General features: G+C 36.6%; 2 protein-coding genes across 3 annotated transcripts in view; both read left to right on the top strand.

Annotated features, from left to right (window-relative positions):
• The first annotated feature begins 1,379 nt into the window (after nucleotides 1–1,379).
• On the top strand, nucleotides 1,380–13,020 carry LOC148824027 (uncharacterized). Its single transcript, XM_088928395.1, has 4 exons — nucleotides 1,380–1,553; nucleotides 5,647–5,994; nucleotides 9,836–9,963; nucleotides 11,406–13,020. The coding sequence occupies exons 1-4, from the start codon at nucleotides 1,487–1,489 to the stop codon at nucleotides 11,535–11,537; spliced, it is 675 nt and encodes a 224-aa protein (XP_088784521.1). The 5' UTR covers nucleotides 1,380–1,486; the 3' UTR covers nucleotides 11,538–13,020.
• A 901-nt stretch (nucleotides 13,021–13,921) lies between these two features.
• fdxr (ferredoxin reductase) overlaps nucleotides 13,922–23,070 on the top strand; it is a 30,329-nt gene continuing 21,180 nt past the window's right edge. The window contains exons 1-3 of one of the 2 annotated variants that reach the window (XM_088928287.1): nucleotides 13,922–14,641; nucleotides 16,137–16,234; nucleotides 19,875–19,970. In XM_088928287.1, coding sequence (XP_088784413.1) covers nucleotides 14,572–14,641; nucleotides 16,137–16,234; nucleotides 19,875–19,970 — 264 coding nt within the window. In that variant the 5' untranslated portion in view covers nucleotides 13,922–14,571. The remainder of the gene's footprint in view (nucleotides 14,642–16,136; nucleotides 16,235–19,874; nucleotides 19,971–23,070) is intronic. The other variant, XM_088928288.1, reaches the window with a different exon arrangement.

Genomic DNA, 23,070 nt, shown 5'->3' with positions numbered 1-23,070 from the left:
TCTCTTGAGCATAAAACAGTTATTATAATAACCCATAGGAGTGTCAGGATGATACTGAAGAGTCATGTCAAAGAAAAGTTTTTGTTAACAATATTAAGCCTTCTGGTCTTTTAAGGGTATCAGAGATTAAAAAGCGTTAATAAAATATTACAGAATAGTACAGATTGATTACCTCTGTAATGAGATTTAGATACTGACCTGACTTCATTTACAACTTGATAGCATGAGCTTCTGACATGCTCTGCCAAGAGGGTATTCAATAAGAAATGTTTTTCAACTTAATTGCTTAATTATACACAGGGCAGCCACAAGCTGTTATGAGTTTTTAGCATCATAGGTCCTGTGTAATTTAAAAAGAAATGACCAACGTTTTTCAGAATTCAATTAGTATGAAAAGCTGTGGGCAGTACAGTGGTACAGTGGTTAGCATTTATGCTTTGCAGCACTGGGGCATTGGGTCCAATTACAGATCTGTGGTACTGTCTGTGTGCAGTTTGTGTGTTTTGCCCGTATTCGCATAGGTTTCCTCTGTGTACTCCGGTTTCCTCCCACAATCCAAAAACATACTGGTAAGTTAACTGGCTCCTGGGAATGTTAGCTTTTATGTTAGTGTGTGCATGTTTTAGTATCTATGTGTGCCCTGTGATAGACTGGCATCCCATCCAGGGTGTATCCTGGTGTAGCGGAGCTAGTGCGGTGACGTCAGCGCCCTCACTGCGCGTAGCAGGGACCTCAGCTGCCTGGGCTGAGGGAGGTCTCCTTTAGCTCACATGGTTGGTGCCCTGTTGCGTTATGCCGGAGACCCAAGTTCGCGCCCCAGGTGGTGTGGGACGAAACGGGTGGCGGGGGGCACGACACCCTGCGGAACCGCGACGATCACACTGCCTTGTGTTTGTTGCTTGCCAGGATAGGCTCTGGCTGCCTCACAACCCTGAATTGAATGAAGTGCTTAAAAAACTGATGGATGGATAGTATGAGAAGTTAGTTGGGTTTGCTATTAGCTATTTGTTTAAGGCTAGAGACATATCCAGGAAATTATTAAAGGATTAATTCATCTAATTGCATTTGTACTTACAGTAAGCTTATGGTAAATGCTGTAATTTTTGTGTGGTTCAAATCTAAAAAAAATAAGGTTAAACCAATTAGAATTAGGCCAAAAAGAATTTGGCCTGACTCAAAACCAGCAGATACTGCACATCTCCAGGAACTGAATCTGACATCTGAATTGACACCTTTGTGGAGAATCTCTAAGTGCTTACAAGCACCAGATCTGCATGAGCAAAAAAAAACCTCAAGCAAAGACATCATGGGAGAACAGAGACTCTACTTCCTGAGAGTTAAAGGGCTCTCACACCACACCACCCACCTTGTTTTCTTTCATTACACTTTTTTTTTATTCAAAGCAGCCTCTGTCACACTTAAAGAGCTAATGTGAACTGATCTGTGGTAGTTGATTTGCAACCAAGGTGACAGAGACATCTTCAAGATGAAAAGAATGATGACTGTCCTGTGGATGTTTTTCCTCACCTTACTCACAGCACAGTCTCAAGAAGGTTAGTACTGTCTCCTTAAATGTAATTTTGCATGGCATATACAAGACAACTAAATTGACATTTCTGAGCCTATTATAGCTAAAATACCTGTAGAACCATACTGTTACAGCTGTGGTCATGATTGCATTGAAACAGCTAACAGCTAAGGTCCGTATTTATGCTTTACAGGGGAGAAGACTTCAACAGGTATTGACAAAACTCCTGTCTGTCTAGTATGAAAACAACAGCACCACTGTTTGATCTTCGACTTTTTAAGATCCATTGCTGCATATGGTGCAATGGGCAAAAGATAACTGAGGAAATCTAGAGAAAATAAAGTTAACCACAATGTTGTGCTTTGGTGTAACCTGTAATGTTTTATAGGCAAGAAATATGTTCAAATTTGATCTCTCTTCACCTCATAATCTGAAACAGCTAAAGAGCACAAAGACCCTTTCAACCTGGGTGCAGAATGTAAGAGCATGTACAAGGTCATTGCCAACCACGAACAAAGCTCTGAACTGGGTAGAAGCTCATGCAAGCAGAGCTGATCCTTTTTAGCTTTGATGTCTGCTTCTTCTTTCAGTGAAAATAGCCTTCATTTTAAAAAATGAAATGAAAATGCATTCCGTTAAACATGCAGGGAAACACACCATACCAGACAGTGACTTTTAACTGCTACTTCTGTGTAAATGTTTGACAAAAAAGCATTAATTTCTTAATGAACTATATAGATCTGGCTAAGATCACACCTCGGTTGCACAGAAATCAAAATCATGAAAGAAAGGAAAGAACAATTAATTAAAAAAATAATACCACAACAGGACATAAGAAAACAGGAAGTGACGGTGGACAAGTGTATGTTTCAAGCAGAAAAGTCTTAGTCACACAACTTAGATCAAGCTCAGATACTGTATGATGCTCAATCTGCAGATTGTTCCAGCCACTGACAGTGCCAAAGTAAAATGTCACAGATAATTGCATTTCAGTTATTATTATTAAATTAATTTTAAACAAGAAAGTTATTGTCTTGTATGGAGAAAGGGCCAGTCAATCAATTCTTCTTCCACATGCAGTTTTGTTTATAATGGCAACATTAAATTTCCCCATGGTCCATGATGGGGAATATGGGCATCTGAACTAATGTTTAAGGCAATAAGTCCAATGCCTTGTTTCAGGAAGCAGCTCAAATGGAAAAAAAAACAAGATCAAGACAGAACTTAGTGGAACTCCCTTAATAACTGGAAGTGGTTATAAAACAACTCTGCCTGGTTTTAACTTTTCATACACAGTTTATGAATGAATTCTGAACTTTGCCAGGGAGTTCACATTGAGTCCAAAACCATTAGAAGAGGTTGGTCCACAACATCAAAAATCTTAGTCATACAACTAAGGTGAGCAACCATGCACAAGTGGAATGGATATAGCATGAAAGACTGTGTTCAAGCTCAGGGCAGACGTCTCCCTGTATTTTTGTACAAATATACTGTACATATATTATTATTTTTTACAAATAACAAATGGAAATGGTAACAGGGCTGAGTCTGCCCAACGCAACCTAGGCTGACCAGGAGTGGAAAGAATACTGTGAGAGGGTGGGAAAGGTTTGATGAAGTAATTGAAGCTTACATACAACAAAGAATTAGAAGGCAAAGGGAACTGAAGTACTTCTCTCATGCACTTTGCCATAAAAAAAAACATTTTTAAAAATTAGGAATTAGTCAAATACACAGGTATTGTGTCAAATACACAAGAATAGCGAAAATCCTAGTAATGTGACAACTGTTTTGTAAGAAAAAAATTGCAGCTGTTCTATTCGTGGGATATATTCCTACAGTAAATGTTAAAAATTAGGAAGACTTTAATGTGGAGCAACAAAAGATGTTTCACTTACGTCAATTTGCAGACAAAATTAGCTGAATATCTAAAAAAACACAGCTAAACTTACCAATGTGGCACGTTTCCTTCCGTTTCTTTAGTTTTTTAAATAGCTTTACTCTACATTCCGAGAAATACTTTATTAAAACAGTCTGTCACTGCACAGAATGACCTAATTCTGCAGCATCTCCAGCATATGCAGCATATTCTTGTTCCGTTATTAGTTAAGTTATGAATGACACAGACAGGTGACAGTAATTACTGTATTGCAGAAGAAATATCCTGACAACTTATATCTGTTCGTTTATCTGCTGATCTCTATAAAGGTACAGAAGATTTAAATCCTATAGGTATTTCATGGGCAGTTTATTAATGCATTAACAGATAAAATTTTATCATTGCAGAATTATTATTTTTTCATATGCATTAATTTCCACTAAGAAAATAACACACAAGCATTTCAATGCTGTCATGTAACTAAAAGGTATCGCAGAAAATCCTGGCAAGGAATAGATGCCCAGTCATTCACAGTGTACAACACAAATGTTTTGAATGAAAGGTGGTAATCGTATTTGTTGAAACTCTAAGGAAAAATAAACTGGGTTAATGGAAAGTGTCAGTGGTTTTAAGAGCAGAGAAACGAGGACAAGGAATTTAGAGTTCAGGAAACTGACAAACAGCACTGATACCTGTGTCCCCAGCTGTCTTCAGCAACAAGGCGCACTTCCTGTCGTGATACCTGGGTGTTAATTGTGTGGTTAGTCAGAGTTGTGAGCCTCTGCTCTACAGCTTGCTCAGACTCATCACACCTTTCTGAATATCCTGCATACCAACAGGGCCCCCCAATATAAAACAGGCACTTAAAATGGCACAGCAAGATGTTCTTTCTTAAAGCTGTAGTGAACCAAAGAACAACAAGACCAGGAAATGAGACTAATAAGAATAAAAGAGCAGAGCACAGGTAGCCACAATACTGTATCTTCTTGTTTTCATTTGAACAAAGCTTAAACTTCATCCATTAAAGAAAATAATGATAAACCTAATCAGGCTTTTATTTGATTTTTTTAAATCTGATTTTGTGAAATTTGTTAGTAACATGGTTAGGAGCTCTGTTTTTGTCAAAAAATTGAAATTAGGATTTGTTGTTTAGTAATGAATAGTTACAACTTGAATTAAGAATTTAGAATTAATTGACTTACTCTGACTTGGCTGGAGGATTATTTCTGTTTAAATCATTTTGCCTTCTTGTTATACAGAGTCTACATCGAATCGCTTCTTGTATTTATAAATTGTTTTTTTCATAGTTTCTTTTTTGGCTTTATTAATGAACTCACACTAAACAATGTTATACTGTATTTGTATTTTCTTTTTTCTTTTGCTGTATTCTTACACATTCGCTTTTCAGGGTTGTGTCAGTAATGTGAAATTCACATCTAGAGCCTACGTACCTAGATGTGAGGTCCACATCCTCCCACAGTCTACGAGCAGCCTTTCATAAGCAATGCACTTTAAGTGAAAAATAAAACTTGCCAGGTTTCTTTCTGTATGGGAACAGCTTCTAAACGCTTATTTTGTTTTTGGACTATGTTTTAATTCTGTTTCCTGTTTTGTGAACTAAACTTTTTGCAGGACAACTCAAAGTTAAGGCTGTACTTAGGAAAGATTTACATTGGTTTCTATATACAGTATTTGGGCTTATATGATGTTTTTAGTGATTGAATTCCTTTTATAAATATATATTTTAAAAAAGCAGCTGTAGTAATGTTGTAATACTGTACTTTAGTATTTTGAGCACAGTAATAGTACAGCAATAATATTAATAACACTCATTAAAATTTATTTAATTAGTAAAAACTCTTAAAAGTTTAACAGACTCAAAATGCTGTGCTTCATACAGATAACTATCTTAAAGGTATTAATGGCTACTCGTATTATAAAAAACTGTTAACAAAATGTTTGCACAAACACAGTGCTTTGGTAAGCAAAGACAATAAACAAAATCTCTTTTTGCAAAAATTATTTTTTATTGACTTAACAAAAATGAACAAATTATGAACATTCTGAAACAGCTTTGTGAAATACCATAGCTGTTCATAGCTGGGATCTACCAACATCCATCGTATAGAATAAGAATACATACGTCTTCTGATTACTTCCTAGTGTTAGCAGCAAGAGTATTTCCAGTTTTTAGACTGCATGTTAACCTATTCCATATTGATGTTTGTTTTCTCTGTAGGACCCCTTGTCTCCCAAATGCCAGGTCTAATATCCCAAAAGGAAAATTCCTCAGCCGAAATCCGATGTGCAACATCTTTGAAGGAAATGGATGGCCTGTATCTGAGGCGTCGCTATGCCAAAGAAATGGATGTCCTCTACGTGTTTCTTTCAAACATGACGAGCACTGTAGTTAATCAGTATCAACACCGGCTGTCTGTGAAAGGCCAGTGTTGTGATTTTGTGTTCCTTATCTCCCAGCTGACAGTCAGGGACAGTGACGCATACTACTGCACCTGGAGCAAACTGGACATGGAGAAAGCCCAGATGATACACTACGACAGCAACGGCACGATGATCATTGTGAAAGGTACAGTCACAGAAGGAAGAAATGCTAGTGCATTTGGATAAGTGCGTCAGACTTACATCCTAATATACATTCCACAAATGATGTATCTCTTTTAAAAGCACTAATTATTTTTTAGATTTTTAGATTAAAAACCTGTCCATCAAATAATTAAATTAGTCCAATTTATCCTGAGGTTAGATTAACAAAGCTACATGAAAGATCAAGCAAGAGCAAAAGCCAAGACTACCATGTCGGAAATGAGCTTACATGCCTGCTAGGAGGACCTGCTACATCATTGTAGAACTGTAAGTGTGCGTTTCTGAAAAATGTTTTTAGTTTACAATATCTTTATTACTTTCTTCTCCAGTGCAGCACATGCTCTAATTTTGTCACCTTAAAAATAGTTGATCTTATTTCTTAAAGTTTTGTGAACAAAACTACTTGAATTTAATTCCCTTTTCCATTTCTGTATTGCTGTCTTTCTGCATTTCTTCAAATGAGCAAGACGGACTGAACAGCCTCCTCTGCTTTGCAGCCTTTCTTATCAGTTTTGTCTTATCTCATCACGTTCTGCTCAGCTGCATGAAGCAGCTTTGAAAGCCACCATGGTAATCTTTATTTCATCTGACATAGAACAGACAAATGACACAATCTCAAAAACCATGCTAAACAATTGTGCTTAGTAGATTACATATTAAGCAGACACAAGCAACTTGAAAACATCAAGGGATGGTTGCAGCAGGGATTCAAGTCTGGTGCTCATCTAGCAGAAACACTCTGCTTAGAGTTCTGAACAGCATGCTGGTGCAGTGGTTAGCATCGCTGCCTCACAGCACTGTGGCCCAGTTCTGTTCCGGGGGTGCTATCTGCATGGAATTTGTATGTGTTCCCCCTGTTCATCTGGGTATTTCATCTGTTCTGCTCGTGTTCACATACGTTTCTTCTGGGTACTCTGGTTTTCTCCCAAAATCCCAAAACATACTGACAGGTTAATTGGGTTCTGGAAAAATTGGCCCTGGTGTTAGTGTGTGTTTTTGTCTAGATGTGCCCTGTGATAGACTGGCATCCCGTCCAGGGTGTGCCCTGCCTTGTGCCCATTGCTTGCTGGGAAAGGCTCTGGCTCTCCCACGACCCTGATTCGGATAAAGCTGTTAGAAGATGCATGAATGGATTTATGGGTAATCTTCTACTTGACACACAACACCTACTACTGTCCTCAGCCAGTCATCTGAAAGACATTGATGAAATAAGTACAGTTTGAGTCTGGATGTTTCTCTTTCAGTGAAGAGAAATAAAGCAGTTGTTAATAATACAACTGAAGACTCTAAAGTAATAGACTTTAGACTAGTAATAGACATAGATCGCCCCACAGGAATCAGTTTTGTATGTAAACAGAAAGCAACACTATCATAAAATGTAATTGCTTTAAAAAGTGGTCACCATAGTTTAGGTTTCTTATGAGACTGAAATTATAGTATAACCCATGTGCCTGTGAGCTGCTAAATGCAATTAAATATGAGATGTGTTTAAATGTTCACCAGAAACTAAGCTGCAGGCATCAAAGTCATATACTACTGACTTGTTTCATTGTTTGGTCATTATTTTAATTTCACTATGTGCTTCTTTGACTGACTCAGGTGGTTTTAGCGTGTATCTTGTAACATCAGGGTTCAAGTTTGATCCCTGTCTGGTCTCACTGAGGACAGGGGCTGAGTGTTCTAGTCTGGTGCTCTGCTCTTACAGGAGTGCTGGTGTCATTCTGCCCTACCATTAGATTTGAGTATGATTTTAAGTCACCCCGTAGTATTGGAGGAACACTGTATCTTCTGGTTTTTGTTCCAGCCTTATTTTAATAACAGGGAAATTATTTTAGATTTACTTTTTGAGACAACTTTTTACATTTGTTTTGCACTGTTAAAAAATTATATGAGATTTGGAAATGGAATCAACCCTATGCCTGCTATTGAGTTTCAGAGCCCCCCTCTGTTGTATTCTCTTGTGGGAAATCTTGTTTATTCAAGCTCAAGAATCAGACATGAACCAGAGGTGAGTGCAAAACTCAGCCTACTGTTATTTTAACAAACAACATATGCCCACAAGAATACAACCCAAAAATTCTTAATTGTTTTCCCACACACAGTCCTTCTAATCCCAATAACAGCAAGTCGCCACAGACATGCATGATACCCTTATTTGGGTTTGTCAGCTAAAATGGAATAAATTCCACTTAATAAATAAACAAAAAGAAAAATAAACACTCATTCTGAGGATGCTAGACACAATATCATTCCTGTGTCTGTATATCATTAACTGATCGTGTTATTTCTTTTAATCAGAAATAAGGAAGCACATTTAATTGAAGAATTTGAGGGAAGACAGCATAAAGTACTGTGTGCTGAAGTGGTTGGAAATATACTTTAGCTAGCGTATTAGTGAAACCAAGACTTGTGTGAAGAAAATAAGTCTAAACAAGCAGGCAGGTGGATTGCCATCATTAATAAGCACCAGTGATTTAGGGATCAGTTGGAACAAAACCTAGCAGACATAGTGGTCCCCTGAAGGTCAGGATTGAGAACCAGTGGTCTGACTCCTTGTTCAAGCCAGGCATAACTTCTAGTTTTGCCAGCAAACCCAGTCAGTGCCACTGGGTCTTGTGTGGTGTATCACCACAACACAGCAGTTTTCTTCTTCACAAGCATAAATTGTAGAGCCGAGGTTTTGATAGTGACTGCGTTTTGATATGTTTCAGAGGTTTCAAAAGGAAGACTGCCTCACTGACGGCTGTTATACATCACTTAATAATTGCAGGCTCTGTTGAAGAGTTTTAACCTACATCAGAAGAAGAATTACTGAAGCTAATTGAACCCTTTAGGGGAACCCTCTACCAAGTTCCTAATTTTCTTTTCCCAGTAACTGGTTGTCTTGCTGGGAATTAACAGATTTCTGTGTTTCAGGCTTTCAAATATCCTTTTTAAATTACTTTTGGCAGTTTATTATTTAGTGAAGTTCAAATTAAAGTGAGATGAACTTTTACATTACATTTAACACATTTAACATTTCAGCTGTGCTCTTTGCTCCATGTTTCTCTGAGGAGACGTAAACCGCTAATCACTAGTCTCAGAGCCCGATTTGCTTTGATTTAATTTCTACAAGTACCTGAATCAGACATTACTCGCAAATATTTAAGCTCAATAGAGATTGTATATTGTATTTAAAGGTTATTGTAAATAATATGTGACTGAATATTACTTTCAGCTGTGTCCAGGCAATTCAAAATTGTTTAATTATGGGTACAGTTACCCTCCATAATTAGGAGACAGACTTGTCCACAAGGACCAGTATTCGGAAACTGTGAACTAGATAAAGTAATGACGTTTTGGCTTTAAAAGAGAGAGGAAGTGGAAGTGAGAAAAGACATTTGCTGATTTTTGCTGACAGGAAGCATCAATGCTGATGTCTGTTATTGCATATGACTTGTACATAAGTAAAGCTTTTAATTACAGAAATTAACTAACACTGTGAAATTAACTTACATAAAAAACTCTAACATTGTGAAAGGATATGAAAGGTATGTTTATATTAACAGGAGTAGCAGTAGTAGTTAAAAGACATTTTTGTTAAGTTCCAGGAAAAGAGAACAGAATGAAAAAGTAATGCTTGCACTGCACTGTGTAAATCACGAGTCAAGGAGATACAGAAAAGCAATATCTAGACAAGCAAAAAATGGGGTGTGAAGAGTACAATAAATAGACTGTTCAGGAGTACAAGAGTAAGTGTTACAAGCCATGTACTTGGTTAGCTACTTCAGGCATGAACTTTTAAACATGGATACATTTAACACCTTCCTGCTGTCTCCTTGTAGAAAAAGACCCAATGGAAGAGTGCCACAGAAGAAAAAACATCAATCAGATTTTATTCATCATCAGTGTGTCTATGGCTGTCCTTGTAATTACTGTCTTTACATGCACCTTTATCTGGTGGTGCACAGGGGTAAGTTAAATTATAATAGTGTTTGCATCCCACATGGGTGTGTTTCCAATGTGCCCACGTGTTTGAAATATTAAGTTCCAGGACCCTTTGTTGAGATAAATATAATATAATAATAACATTAAAAAGAATCTGATTTTATGTGGTATCTCGCATGTCAAGACATCTGAAGGCTGTTCATAATTAAAAGAATGAAGAAACAACACAGATAAACTCCAGTGAGCTGAACTAGATAATCAATTTTGATCTTTGCTCAGGGAGTTATGGTCATGTTCTAGAATAGGAGAGAACAGTACACACAGAAAAATAATTCAAGGTTATGAAATACCTTTAATGGAATAATGCCCATGTCATTAGTCTTTACTATGGGTGCAGAGCCGGGCTATTGCTATTGTCTGACAATTGCTATGGCATTTTAATTTAGGAAAGTAGATTTAAACCAATATATAAGTCTGCCATTTGCTATTTAATATTGTAATAGTGATGTTATGATGGTGGTTGGATTTTATTCTGTATTGCTTTTGTCTAAACTCTTCTCTTCTTTGATAACCATATACTATACCTAAGTGACGAAGCATGTAGTTTGTGTGATTTGTTCAGGAAGTCCTAATACCAAGAAAAACCGAAGAACTGTACTTTCTCCCTGTATTCTACATGGGTTACAGGACTATAGGTTGTTATTTATTATTAATTCTTAATTAATGTTGAAAATCCTAAACGTTTTACTAATTTTGGTCAATCCAGGGAATGTTAAACCAAACCAAATTTAAGAACATGTTCTCTAGTATCAAAACGTCGACTTTAATACAATATTATATTTTTTTAAATTCCCCTCAATACAGGAAAGCGGTCTGCTGGGGGTAGGTGAGGGAAGATACTGAACTAAGGAGATTTCCAATTACACTTCCCTTCTAACATGTTTTAATATGTCAGATGTCAATTGAAGTGAGAAACCTGCTGAAAACGTGTTAATTAGAAAATTAGAAAAACTTAGCACTCCATTTTCTTTGTTTTCAATCTGCCAGGTAATAGGAAAACCAGCTTTTGGTAATGTAATGGCAGGTTAATTTCTTTTCTTATTGACATTTGATCCAACACTATCTAGTTTCTGACTGCTTTTATTTTTTCATCAGTGACTTAATTTACAGTAAACAAAATACAGACTAACAATGAAAAAGCTTGGGTCCTTTATCTTGTAATGAACAAGTCTTCCAATAGGTTTCTTTTTTTGCATGATATCCAGGTTAAATCATGTTTAAAGAGGTTAATATTTGAAATGCCCTTTCTCTTCTTTCCCAGAGCTTCATCTTCAGAGCTACTTTTGGGGTGATTTTTATTTTTGGCTGTGAGGCTCCGACATTCCAAACCCAGATCGCTTCTGATATATTTGCAGTAAAACAAAATAATTTGATTGTCTTTAACATTTCTTTCTTTCTGATTTACAGAAAAGGGACACTTACAAACCTGCAAGAGCTCACCAAAGAAACCAGTACATAAAGTATACAAAAGGAACGGAGTACACAAATAATTTTACTGATGTTCCAATTAAACTACCTGGATACTGCGATGTGATTTAAATTAACTGCATCTTACCTAAAGTGATATATACAACTGCAGAAATTTAAAGAACAGGACTGAGCAATACAAATGTTAAATACAAAAAAGAGGCCAATCAAAGCACAGCTTTGTACAGTATCTGGTGTATCAGAGTCTAAACTAAAATTAGGTTAATGAAGATTTAAGCTTCAAAATGAGACTTACAAAAGATCTGTCAAAAAGTAGAAAGTAGAAAAATATAAATAAATTCACATCAAAGAATTCTTAAACTTCAAAATGTCAGCAAAACCATTTTCCCCCCATTACCCCATTTGCTATTGTTTTTATGGCTCTAAGAAATATTAAAAAATATTGCTATATTGTGGCATTTGTGCTATAAATCTGAGGTTCTAAAACTCTTATTAAATTAATGGTTATGGCTTAAATATCTGACATTACAGTACACAAAATACACAATATTGCACAAATGCACAACCCCCATGCCTTAATCTTTTCAGTCTAGATTTTTATTATGAGCAAAAACAGATTTTTTTTTTAATGGGCAATAGTTTCACAGTGAGTTGCTTCTTGTTTATATTGTACAATTTCCAATAATATATTATTGTGTTCACAACAGAAACAACAAGTGAAAATGAAACTTAAAAGTTGGTTTCATAATTGCTGAGAGCCTTTCAATATGGAATTCCTACTGTAGATACTGTATCATATCAGAAATCTGTAAATAAAGTAACTTAATATAACAAATAGCCTACGTAATTAAATTTACATGTAAGTTTACAATGTCAGCTTTAAAAATAGCTGATTGGTAATTGTTCAGAATTAAATCAATAAATGGGCCTCGTTTAACCAGTTAACTAGCATTTGGAACATTGGAATATAGTTAAATTTCAAAGCCTGTTAATGCCCAAAACAGACATGGAAAGAGAGTTGTTCTTGTGATACCACCTCTGTTTAACGACAGAAGCTTCTTCACTGTATCCATGGTGCTGATATTGTTCAATACATTAAACTAGTAGATTTACAGACATGCTAGCTTCAAATATACTGATGTGCAAAAAATACAAAATTCAGATATATGGATTTAGTCTAATTTAGTCAAATAAAATCTAAGAAAATGTGAACAAAAATACAAATCAATTAATCATAACATATTTCAATATGGAATATGACATAACTGCAATTTACCAAGTTAGCATCTATTATGAGCCTTGATACAATCCTGGCAGCTACACACACAGCCTCTGGATAGACTACTGTGGGATGTTCGGCCACTTTTACTTAGTACTGTTAGGTACAGCTTGCTGTGTTCTATACAACAATGTTTCTTTCTGCCAAGTGCTTTATATTGTTAAATTATTACCTCATTTTTTTGTTTTGTAATATTCTAAAGTAATCCAAATCAATTCTTTTGAAAGATAATTACAAATGTAGTATCTTACATCAATGTGCAATATTCTTTCATAGCTGTTAATTCTGTTGTATTAAAAAACTCATTTAAGTGAATGGTAAAGGTTTCGTGTGTTTGATTGACTTCACTGTTTCCTCTTTGATTTCTTTTAAATTTAAAGATTACTGCATTGGTTAAATACCTGAAACCTCAATTACATTGAGCTATAAAGAATTATTTTACACAGAATTTCAGAAAACTGCAAAGCTCTAAATGTAACAAGTTGTCATTTTAAAGAAATAAAACAAAATACACACTTTGCATATTTCCCTGGTGCTGGACCTCCCCTGGTGCTGCTCGAGGAAGTGTCACCAGTTACTGAAAACATAATGAAATGTATTCAAAAATAAATTTGCTTATTTAAATGTAATACAGACTCAAGAAAAAATGTTCTTAATAGGCCATACTGTTTAAAATTTAAGCTTGACATTCATTGTAATGTCAGTACCGGGACCTCTTGAGATTTATTTTTCTGTTTTACAAGGGAATTAATTAGTTCGGAACTACCGTACATTACTTTTGACCAAACAAGCTGCAGTCTGTTTTGTTCTGATGTACTATTTTTATGGAATCTAACTAGCTGCTTGTTTGTAAAAGAAGCTGATTTTTTAAAGTAAATATTTTACACACTTCAGGTGGCTTTTTGATAGAAAATCTTGAATTATATTTTGGTATTTATATCATTTTTATTTTGTATTATACAATTTATATAATACTAACATTTTAAAAGTGGCTACATAAAAAGAGAACACGCGCACAACTAGAATGTATGTGTTAAACACGCTACAGTATTGTCGTGTTTAAATAACCTAGTAGTATTCGTCTGGTGAAACAGGAGGAGGAGAGAAAAAAAGTGGGGGTGGGAGAGAAAGAAAATGTGAGTCCTTTCCTCGCAGACATCGAAATAGGAGAGCGGAACCATTGTTAATGTTTGGCTTGTTGTTGGGGACAAATTATCGTGTAGGAAGTAACGTGTGTAGTGTAGCTAGAGTGGTCTTTACCCACGCAAAGTTTGCATGTTGTGTCTTGGGATGCCAGATGAATTTTAATTTATTCGATTTTAAAACATTTTGCGAATAGGATGCATAATATCTCGAGAACAATTTAAGCATTTTTCCATGTAAATAGTATTGCACCTTAGTCTTGAATACAGCCAAAGGTTTACATTATTAAAATGTTATTAAACAGTTCCTCATTTTTTAACAATGTATAAGCACAATAAATTGCACTGACAGCTTTTTTTTAACAAGAATATGCTACCTTTCCGTTCATAGGAGGTGTAAGCATAACATGCAATGCTAATGCTTTTTTTTTTCATTTGAACTAAATGAAACAAGTCATTGAAATGTACCATACTGAACAGTGGACTGCTGTCCGGACCGCAGCGAACTAATGCCGAAGTACAAAGGTGGATTTTTGAAAGAAGATTAACGTTAGAAGATTTGTGTTTTGATTCACGAAATCCAATTATTTTTGCAGTCTTTGAACTGGAATGCACCAGCTAAAACAGCGGACGTGTATTTAGGGTTTTCTTCAAGTTTACCGATATAAAAAGTGATATTTCACAATATAAATAATAAAGAACAGTGCATCATTGGGAGTCCATTATGAACACCTGCAGAAGAGTATCGTTCCTGAAGGCGTGTAAATTTCTTCATGGAAGGTCCCGTTTTCACAGTAAGTGTCAAATTCATGAGTCGATTTGTTTTTTAAGCATCCTTTATAAAAAGTTTACTTTAATCGTTTACTGGAAGCCTGTAGTCCTGTATAGAGACGTGAAAAACTCTGAATCAATATTTAAGTTTAAAGTAACTGATGAATGTCGTTTTACTTTCGTTTTATATCGTGTAATTAGTGACGTTGCAGGAAAAAATAACATGAGAAGATCAAGTATTTGAAGCAGGACTTCAGTGTGAATTGTGCAACATTAGGTCTCAGACATCTGATTATTGATGTTAGTAGGTTGAAATTACGTTTAGTAATTCTGGAAAAAGTGCGATTCCTTTTTTTTCCCATTTGTTCTCTCAGCTGGGAACAAATGATTTTAACTAATCATCAGTTTCGACTCTCCCCAAATAATGTGTGTCTCCATTCTCCCAGTCTCTTCAAGGTTATTCTTTCCACGAGTTTGTCATTGCATTTTTTTAATATTTTAAGGCCACGATTGCAAAAGCAGTAAACATGTTGACTGTGGCTGTTTATAGATCTTTTTAGACGTTGTCAGCGAGATTAACGATAGATGAATTGGGAGGGATCACCTGTAAAAGCCTTGTATTGGAACGACTGTTCTTTCGCGGTACCATGATCCATTTAAATATTTAATGCTGCGGTATTAGTGGTTGCTGTGACACAGTTGAGATTTGGGTTTATGAAGTGGAAGTGACAAATGTTCATGGGTCCGGTAAGGAAAGGGAGAATCTTGAAGGTACTGGGAGAAACCGCGTTGGAATCCGTTTTGTGCACACTCTCAATAAGTATACAAATGTTTTAACTTGATGATTCCGCATAAATCAAGAATGCACGAGTGAACTGACCCATAATTGATTACCAATATGCGGGCATTTATTGGCTTGAAACCCAGCCTGCTGGTGAAATAGGGCATCCTCACTTGCCAGTCCGAGCCTGTTCATTTTCTCTCTTTCTCTGATGAATCCAGTGTTAGTTTCAGCTTTATTGATGGCCGATTCCTTGTCTGTCAATGGCTGGGAAAATTGTGTGCACAGATATTTTTGAACAAGGTCAGGTGGTAGAGGAGGGATGATGGTGTGCGGTGCAGGTAATACTTCTTGTGAGTTTCAATCGTCAAATTGAAGCAATTTTCCTGTTGCGCAGTGCTTGGGAGATAACATCTTGCACCCAGTCCTCCTTCCACTGTGCGGCTTTCATGTTTACCCCGTATGATCCCAATTCAACACTCGTAGGGTGAGCTAGGTTGTTGTACTCTACCACTGATTATTGCAAGGTTGTGTACAGCTTTGCAGCTTCATTGGGAAGGTGTCCCCCAAACACTTGCAGTGGGATCTTCACATACTACACACTGCATTGCTTCCACCTTCACCTCGCCCTGCCCTCCAAAGGACAGAGTGGCTCGTTTTATTTTGAATGAGACCAAGGATTGTTTTTGGAAGAGGATACTTAAGAATTGTTTCTGTTTGTTCTCTCGGTTATCTAGGTACTCGAAGAGTGGCCTCCACAGCTGTTCATCAGCCCAAGGTTTGTATAGTGGGCAGTGGGCCTGCCGGATTTTACACTGCGCAGCACCTGCTCAAGGTGAGTGTTACCATGGTGACAGTTTTTATGTGCTGTTACATGTCACATAACAGCGAAGTGAACCACTGATTTTAGATAAGAAAACTACTAGCATATAGTAGTATATTTCAGGCTTTACAGGCCATTATGTCTCATGCAGTCTACATTTTGGACAACTTTGAAAAAATGATAATACACATAGGTGTAAAGATAAAGATGGTATTGAAAATATGGCATCATTTAGTCTTTTTCATTAGATTCTGACCCCAAGTATGCAGGTTATAATAACCTGAAATGTTTTTAACTGCTGTGCTGTGGGGGCTTTATTAGTTTTCTAGTAATTGATTAAACACTAAATAACAAGTCAGAAAGTAAATTACACAGGTAGTTTTTTTATAAAGTTTTTTTGCAGGTGGATTTCAGTGTTGGATAAAATGTGTCCTCTCCTATATGTGGAAAGCACTTTGAGATCTTTTGGAATGATAAACGCTATATACAGTAGTTGTCATTAATTATTATTAATTCAATTTTTCATTTGATAAATTAAGTAAAATAAAGTAAATAAAATAAGTTTGTAGAATTCTGTCTTTATCTTTTATTCAGCCTTCATTTAGCTGCTGCTTTTACAAGGTAATCATTCTCCAGTAGCACAGGGTTATGTTTTTAAGCACCTGCTTTTATTTTAGAGCAGCCATTTTTCTACCAGTTGACATACAGTAAAATTAGTTTTACAATCCTTCACCGTGCACCACGGTACATCTGAGGTCAATGCTGTGTTCTTTTGAAGAAACCAGACAGATCTCTTCTAGATTTTCAGATTTTTTAATATCATACACTCCTGACCAAATCTTTTGCGAAAAACAAGTGCTGCATATACTGCAAGAATCTTATGAGTGGCTTATTTAAGTGTTTTTGTACAAATACTTGAAAACTACCGGAGGGCATCTATCACAACTATATCAACTACAACTATCCTTTGCTGCTTTAAATATATGATACAGGCTCTTTTTTGTTTTATAATTGATATGAGCTCTAGAGAAAAGCTTGTTTGCTATGACCTTTGAGACATTCTTCTCAAGTTAAAAATACTTACTTGACCTGGTGCTGCAGAACAGACACCTCAGACAGGAAATAGCAGCACATTTATGTGATATCAACCAGTGCAGGTACAAAAGCTCTTCTGCTTTAGATATGATCATTTCACTATCCCAGAGGCTACAGAAATGTACAGAAAGTGGTAATTTCATTTTTTTTTGCTTCTTGTGGGTTGCTGTTTTGCTGGACTCAGCTAATCTCACCTCAACAGGAACAGTACTTACTCATTACGTGTGAAATGCACACATGAAGCGCTGTAAAGCTTCTCACTGGTTTAATGTTACAGGAACTCTTCAGTTAGCGTTTCCTTATGCAAGTTTATTAAAGCTTTTATCTCTAAAACCACATTCTTGAATCCTACACTGCACCTTTTTTTTTTTATTAAAGTCATTTCAGAAGTACTATTAGAATTTTTTGAAATGTGTTGTTTCCTATGGCTGATTCTCCAAAACCAGCCCCTTCATTAGAAGTTTGGAAAGCTACAGAAAAAACAATAGGAAACTGTACCATAACCTGTAAACACACAAGCCAGTTCGGAGCAAGACATGAAAATGGTATTTTCCAAAACAGGCTTAGTAGGTGCAAAACTAAAACTCTTTAGATTATTTTTATGCACAAAAATAGTGTTTCTTCTTTTCAGTGTGGAATTAACCTTTGCTTGTTCTTTTGCATAAGAATGAAAGTGTAAGATGTATCAGCTAAATGTGAAGCTCAAGGACAAGTGGAAAAACCAAGTTGCTGTTAGTCAACAAAAATAGAAATGTGGAAAACACAGCAAAATTATTTATATTCTTCATAATTAATCAATAAATAGAGCATTGTCCACCAATTATGTTTCAAAAGTGTTCCATTCTAATGGTACGTGGATGTCCTTGTAGTAAGATAATGTTAGTGCTGGGGCCATTCCTGCAAAGCCTCTTGAACCTTGTTGTCTTCACTAACCTCAGAGAACTTCATTTTGCTGCACTGAGGAGGAAGGCAGCTCTAGGAGGTGAATAATAATAATAATAATTGCTTACACTTATATAGCGCTTTTCTGGACACTCCACTCAAAGCGCTTTTACAGGTAATGGGGACTCCCCTCCACCACCACCAATATGCAGCATCCACCTGGATGATGCGACGGCAGCCATAGTGCGCCAGAATGCTCACCACACATCAGCTATCAGTGGGGAGGAGAGCAGAGTAATGTAGCCAATTCCTAGATGGGGATTATTAGGAGGCCATGATTGGTAAGGGCCAATGGGAAATTTGGCCAGGACGCCAGGGTTACACCCCTACTCTTTTCGAGAAACGCCCTGGGATTTTTAATGACCACAGAGAGTCAGGACCTCGGTTTTACGTCTCATCTGAAGGACGGCGCCTGTTTACAGTATAGAGTCCCCGTCACTATACTGGGGCGTTAGGACCCACATGGACCACAGGGTGAGCGCCCCCTGCTGGCCCCACTAACACCTCTTCCAGCAGCAACCTTAGTTTTTCCCAGGAGGTCTCCCATCCAGGTACTGACCAGGCTCACACCTGCTTAGCTTCAGTGGGTGGTGAAGGTCATCATTTGGCAACGGGACAGCCATGGTGACAGTTACCGGGCTATGTATTGAGAATTGACACTGTGAACTAATACTCCACCCACCTGAAACTCGATGGCTCAATGAAGAAACTTCTATAGATATCTGTAATAGTACTTGTGTCTTTGCGTTTCATGTCATTTATTGTAAATATTTCTCCTTTTGAAGTCTGCCACTTAGTTTACAACTTTACCACCATCACCAAGATGCAAAGAAAACACATGCCATATTATGCTCAGTACTCCCTGACAGTGGTAGGTGTATAGTAGTTAACGTTCATAAATTTGCTTGTACAGCAGATTTTTGACCAGACCGGATATTTGATTTTTATATTGATTCGATTTTTAACCCCCTAGTTTGTTTCATGATTGGTGGATAATTATCTTATTAAAGTAATTTTATACAAACAGATTTTAATTGTACAGCCCCAAGCACAGGAGGGATGAAATTGGGCCAGATCCTGTGTCAGATTGACTTCAGATGGGAGATCAGTTTATTCTGTTTTTTAATGAGGACCATTACCAAACATCTGCAGAGTGTGCTATCTACTGTGTTTTTGCAGGTATTCAAGGTCTGCTTAAAATAGCAGTACCTGGAGAACTGGAAGGAGCTCTTATATTGATCCTCTTAAGCCAAAAACCAGTTGGTTGAGTTAGTTAAAACCTGAGTTGAAATGAAAACCTGTAGACACACAAGTCCTCCAGGAGTTGCCCTTGCTTTTTGGCAATGTTGGCAATTTATTACTACCATAATTATTGTTTTAATATTGATAATACCAAAAGCAAGAAGGGCAGAACTGTAATAATTTCCCTAAGGTTTTTTGCAGAGCGGAGCAGCAAGATTCTATATGTAATGTAGGCTGCAAAAGAAGGTTTTGCTTAGAAGCAAATATATTTCTATATTTTTAAATATATTTCTATACCAGAAGAACTACTAGAATAAATAGTTTTGGGGAAAAAAGAAGACTATACTGATGTAATGTCCTCCTTATGCTGCAGAATCACCAGAGCCTCCAAGTGGATATTTATGAGAAGCTGCCTGTACCATTTGGTCTTGTGCGCTTTGGAGTGGCACCTGACCATCCTGAAGTAAAGGTCAGTCTGTCCACCTCTCTGTCAGTCCTGCAGGTGCATTAGTGTGGTTTGTTAATGACGAGGAGAGGCAGAAATCTGCAACCTGTGTCTTGAATATAGGCAGCATCTTCTTATTTTGGTTTCAACTGAGCACTACATTTCTTAATGGAACCAGTTACAGTGTTTGTTATTACAGTATTCATCACCCTTTCCAGCAATATAGTCATTGACTATTTAAACCTAAAGACTTCATTCCACATAGTAGTAGATGAAAACACAAATGCAGCTTCATTTTCAACAGCCACAGTCCTGAATGCTGAAAGTCTGAAAACTTAATTTTATGTGGTGTGAAATTTTGTCTCCTCACTTACTATAAGTGTAATATGTTACTGTTTTGTGCTTTTTCTATTAATCTTTTCAGTGCTGCTCTGGGTCAGGTGTAGTATATACAGTATTTTATTTCCAAGGTAAAAGACTACACTCACATTTTTTTCCAAATATACATTCTTTAGATTATTAACAATTTAAAAAAAAACGTTGGAACTAATGACATCAGCTGCTCCTTTAAAGGTTTAAAATTGAAGATTGCACTCATCTGTAGATCTAAACACCATAGTCAGGAAAATAGAAATTCTTATAACTGTTCCACATTTAGAGAGTCACGCATTCATGATTAACTTTATAGAAACTGTGCAGAAAGCTGGTGTTTTTAATGCTGCATTTAATCATTAAGATGTGTTTTTTTTTCCATTTAAAACAAAAAACCCCAAATCTCTTGAACAGAAGTCTAGGGATAAGGTTAGTGAATTCCCCTTCTTATGCACCACAAAACATTTTATGTTTTAAGTCATAGCTGGAAGCTTTGGAACAATGATGAAATAGCCAAATAGCACTCCTCTGCGTTTCACTTTGCAGAACAGGTTTGACTGTGTGGTTAAGGAGTTATTGTCAAATTGGAGCTTACCATTTTTCATATGAAAACCTGTATTTCCACGTAGGGCATTGACCTTAATTTATTTAATATGAAAGCTACTAAATGTCAAAAACTTACTTCAAGCTACAGTAAGTAGATTTTGTAGGAATCCAACTAGAATAAAATCAAAGTTTTTTCTTGTTGCTTTAATTTCAATTAAAGAAATTCATTGCAATTTGAAGACAGTAACTGGCTAGCAAACTATTAGAATCTTAAACTTTGATTAGATTCTGTATGTTGAGTTGTCCTATACCTATAGTAATGCAACTTCCCTTTTCTGGTATTCATATCAACATTTTATCAAATTCCCGGGACGATACTACTGTACTGAATTCATCTTGGATAGATTGGACATGGGACCAATGTGCTTTAAAGTTATAGATTTTTCCTTGAAAGGAACAGGAATATATATTTTTTTAATATTGGAATATTTCTGAAATGTTCCATCATGATAGAGAGGGGAAGGCTGAATAAACACCCTTATCAGTTTCAAGGCTGATTAAAGGCCTTCATTTGTAAAACACTAAGGACATAGGTTTTGACAATAAATTCAGGACATAAGAAAACATAAAGGATAAATATATAATATTTAATATGTATAATATAAAAATAAGGGTATGCACATAGTTGTTGAATTAGTGAACGAATAGTAACTGACACAAATGTAAAATACCTGCATCGGCAATAAAAATTGACATGGCGTGGTTTGTTTTCCTGGAAGTGAAATGGTGGCACAATGAACAGACACAATTATAAAAGAGCATAGAAAATATAAACTACTATTTACTATCGTTAACAAAGACAGAGACTCCCTGAGTCCAGGCCTGCTACAGTCCAAAGCTACCCTGACTCGAGGAGAGTGGAACTCGCTCCTATAGACTTGCTTCTTCCACTCCAGAAATTGAGGGTTATCGTTGACCAGACACCTGGAATACTAACCTGTTGTTAGTTGAGACAACCACTCGCTTCTTACCTTGCTACAGTATTTCATTACCTTGATTGGGTGTCTTTTATAGATGTTTCTTCAAGGGAAGAGGTTCAGTATATAGGGCTCTAGAGCTGTGGTTGGTACCAGATTTCTGTTCCTAGCTTCTGTTATAGACAACTTGGGCCACCTCAGTGCCCCAGGTCAGCTTTTGCGACAAAATTCTTATTGGTGCATAGTTGTAGAGGACACTCTACAGAACCCCCCAACCTAACCTATCGTCTGTTAACTGCATAGATCTCTAAGCATAGTGGAGCCACTAAGCAGTTGACTTGAGCGAGACATCTTGCTGTAGTGACAGTGCGGTGGCTCTGTGGCTAAGGCTGGAAGGTTGCCGGTTCATATCCCGCATAGCCGGCAGAGGAATCCTACTCCGTTGGGCCCCTGAGCAAGGCCCTTAACCCCAACTGCTCCAGGGGTGCTGTATAAATGGCTGACCCTGCACTCTGACCCCAAGCTTCTCTCCCTGTCTGTGTGTCTCATGGAGAGCAAGTTGGGGTATGCGAAAAAGACAAATTCCTAATACAAGAAATTGTATATGGCCAGTAAAGTGATCTTATCTTATCTAGTCATTAGCTGGTCCAAAATGTTAATATAGCTGTGTCATAATAATCCATGTTGGTATAAATACTTTACCCCACAGGACATTACAGCACAGTGCATTCTTGATGCATGTGGTATTGTTTATAATATACAAGATCAATGGACAGTAATAAATTTGGGAAATGAAAAACATGAAACATGAAAAACATGAAAATGTTTTTAAGAAAATAAGGATCTTTGTCAGTTTAACAATTTTTAGAATAATAAACTTTTAAAAGCACTGATGTTGTGCATTCAAACAATAGAAAAGTAACATGTTGTGTAATCTTTTTTTTTCCCTCTCACACGCTTTTTGTTACCTGTCACCTGTTTGTTAGTCTACCTGAGTGTTTAAATGCCTCTTACCATTGGTTAAATGCCAGCTCTTTGCCTCATAGGCATTTACTCAGAAGAGTGTAGTGTTTTTTTAGAAAGGTCTTCTATAGTAAGTACCTTTCATTCTAAATATGTCTAGTTTCTTAACATTGTTTGAGTCAGCAGATGGAAAATTAGCCAACGTTACCATTGTTATGCTGTGGGATTAAATATAACTCATACCATCTGTCATTTCTCTCTGAAGT

Source organism: Atractosteus spatula, chromosome 11 (genome assembly GCF_055471065.1).
Source record: "Atractosteus spatula isolate fAtrSpa1 chromosome 11, fAtrSpa1.hap1, whole genome shotgun sequence".
NCBI classification, from domain to species: Eukaryota; Metazoa; Chordata; class Actinopteri; order Semionotiformes; family Lepisosteidae; genus Atractosteus; species Atractosteus spatula.
The sequence above is the reverse complement of the archived record's forward strand: the minus strand, read 5'-3'. Positions and strand labels throughout refer to the sequence as shown.

What these genes read in the sequence shown, in the direction of transcription:
- LOC148824027 (XM_088928395.1), top strand. Translation starts at nt 1,487, where the DNA reads ATGAAAAGAATGATGACTGTCCTGTGGATGTTTTTCCTCACCTTACTC. An exon ending in CACGATGATCATTGTGAAAG is followed by an intron (nt 5,995 to 9,835) that starts GTACAGTCACAG and finishes GTCTCCTTGTAG; the next exon opens with AAAAAGACCCAATGGAAGAG. An exon ending in TTATCTGGTGGTGCACAGGG is followed by an intron (nt 9,964 to 11,405) that starts GTAAGTTAAATT and finishes TCTGATTTACAG; the next exon opens with AAAAGGGACACTTACAAACC.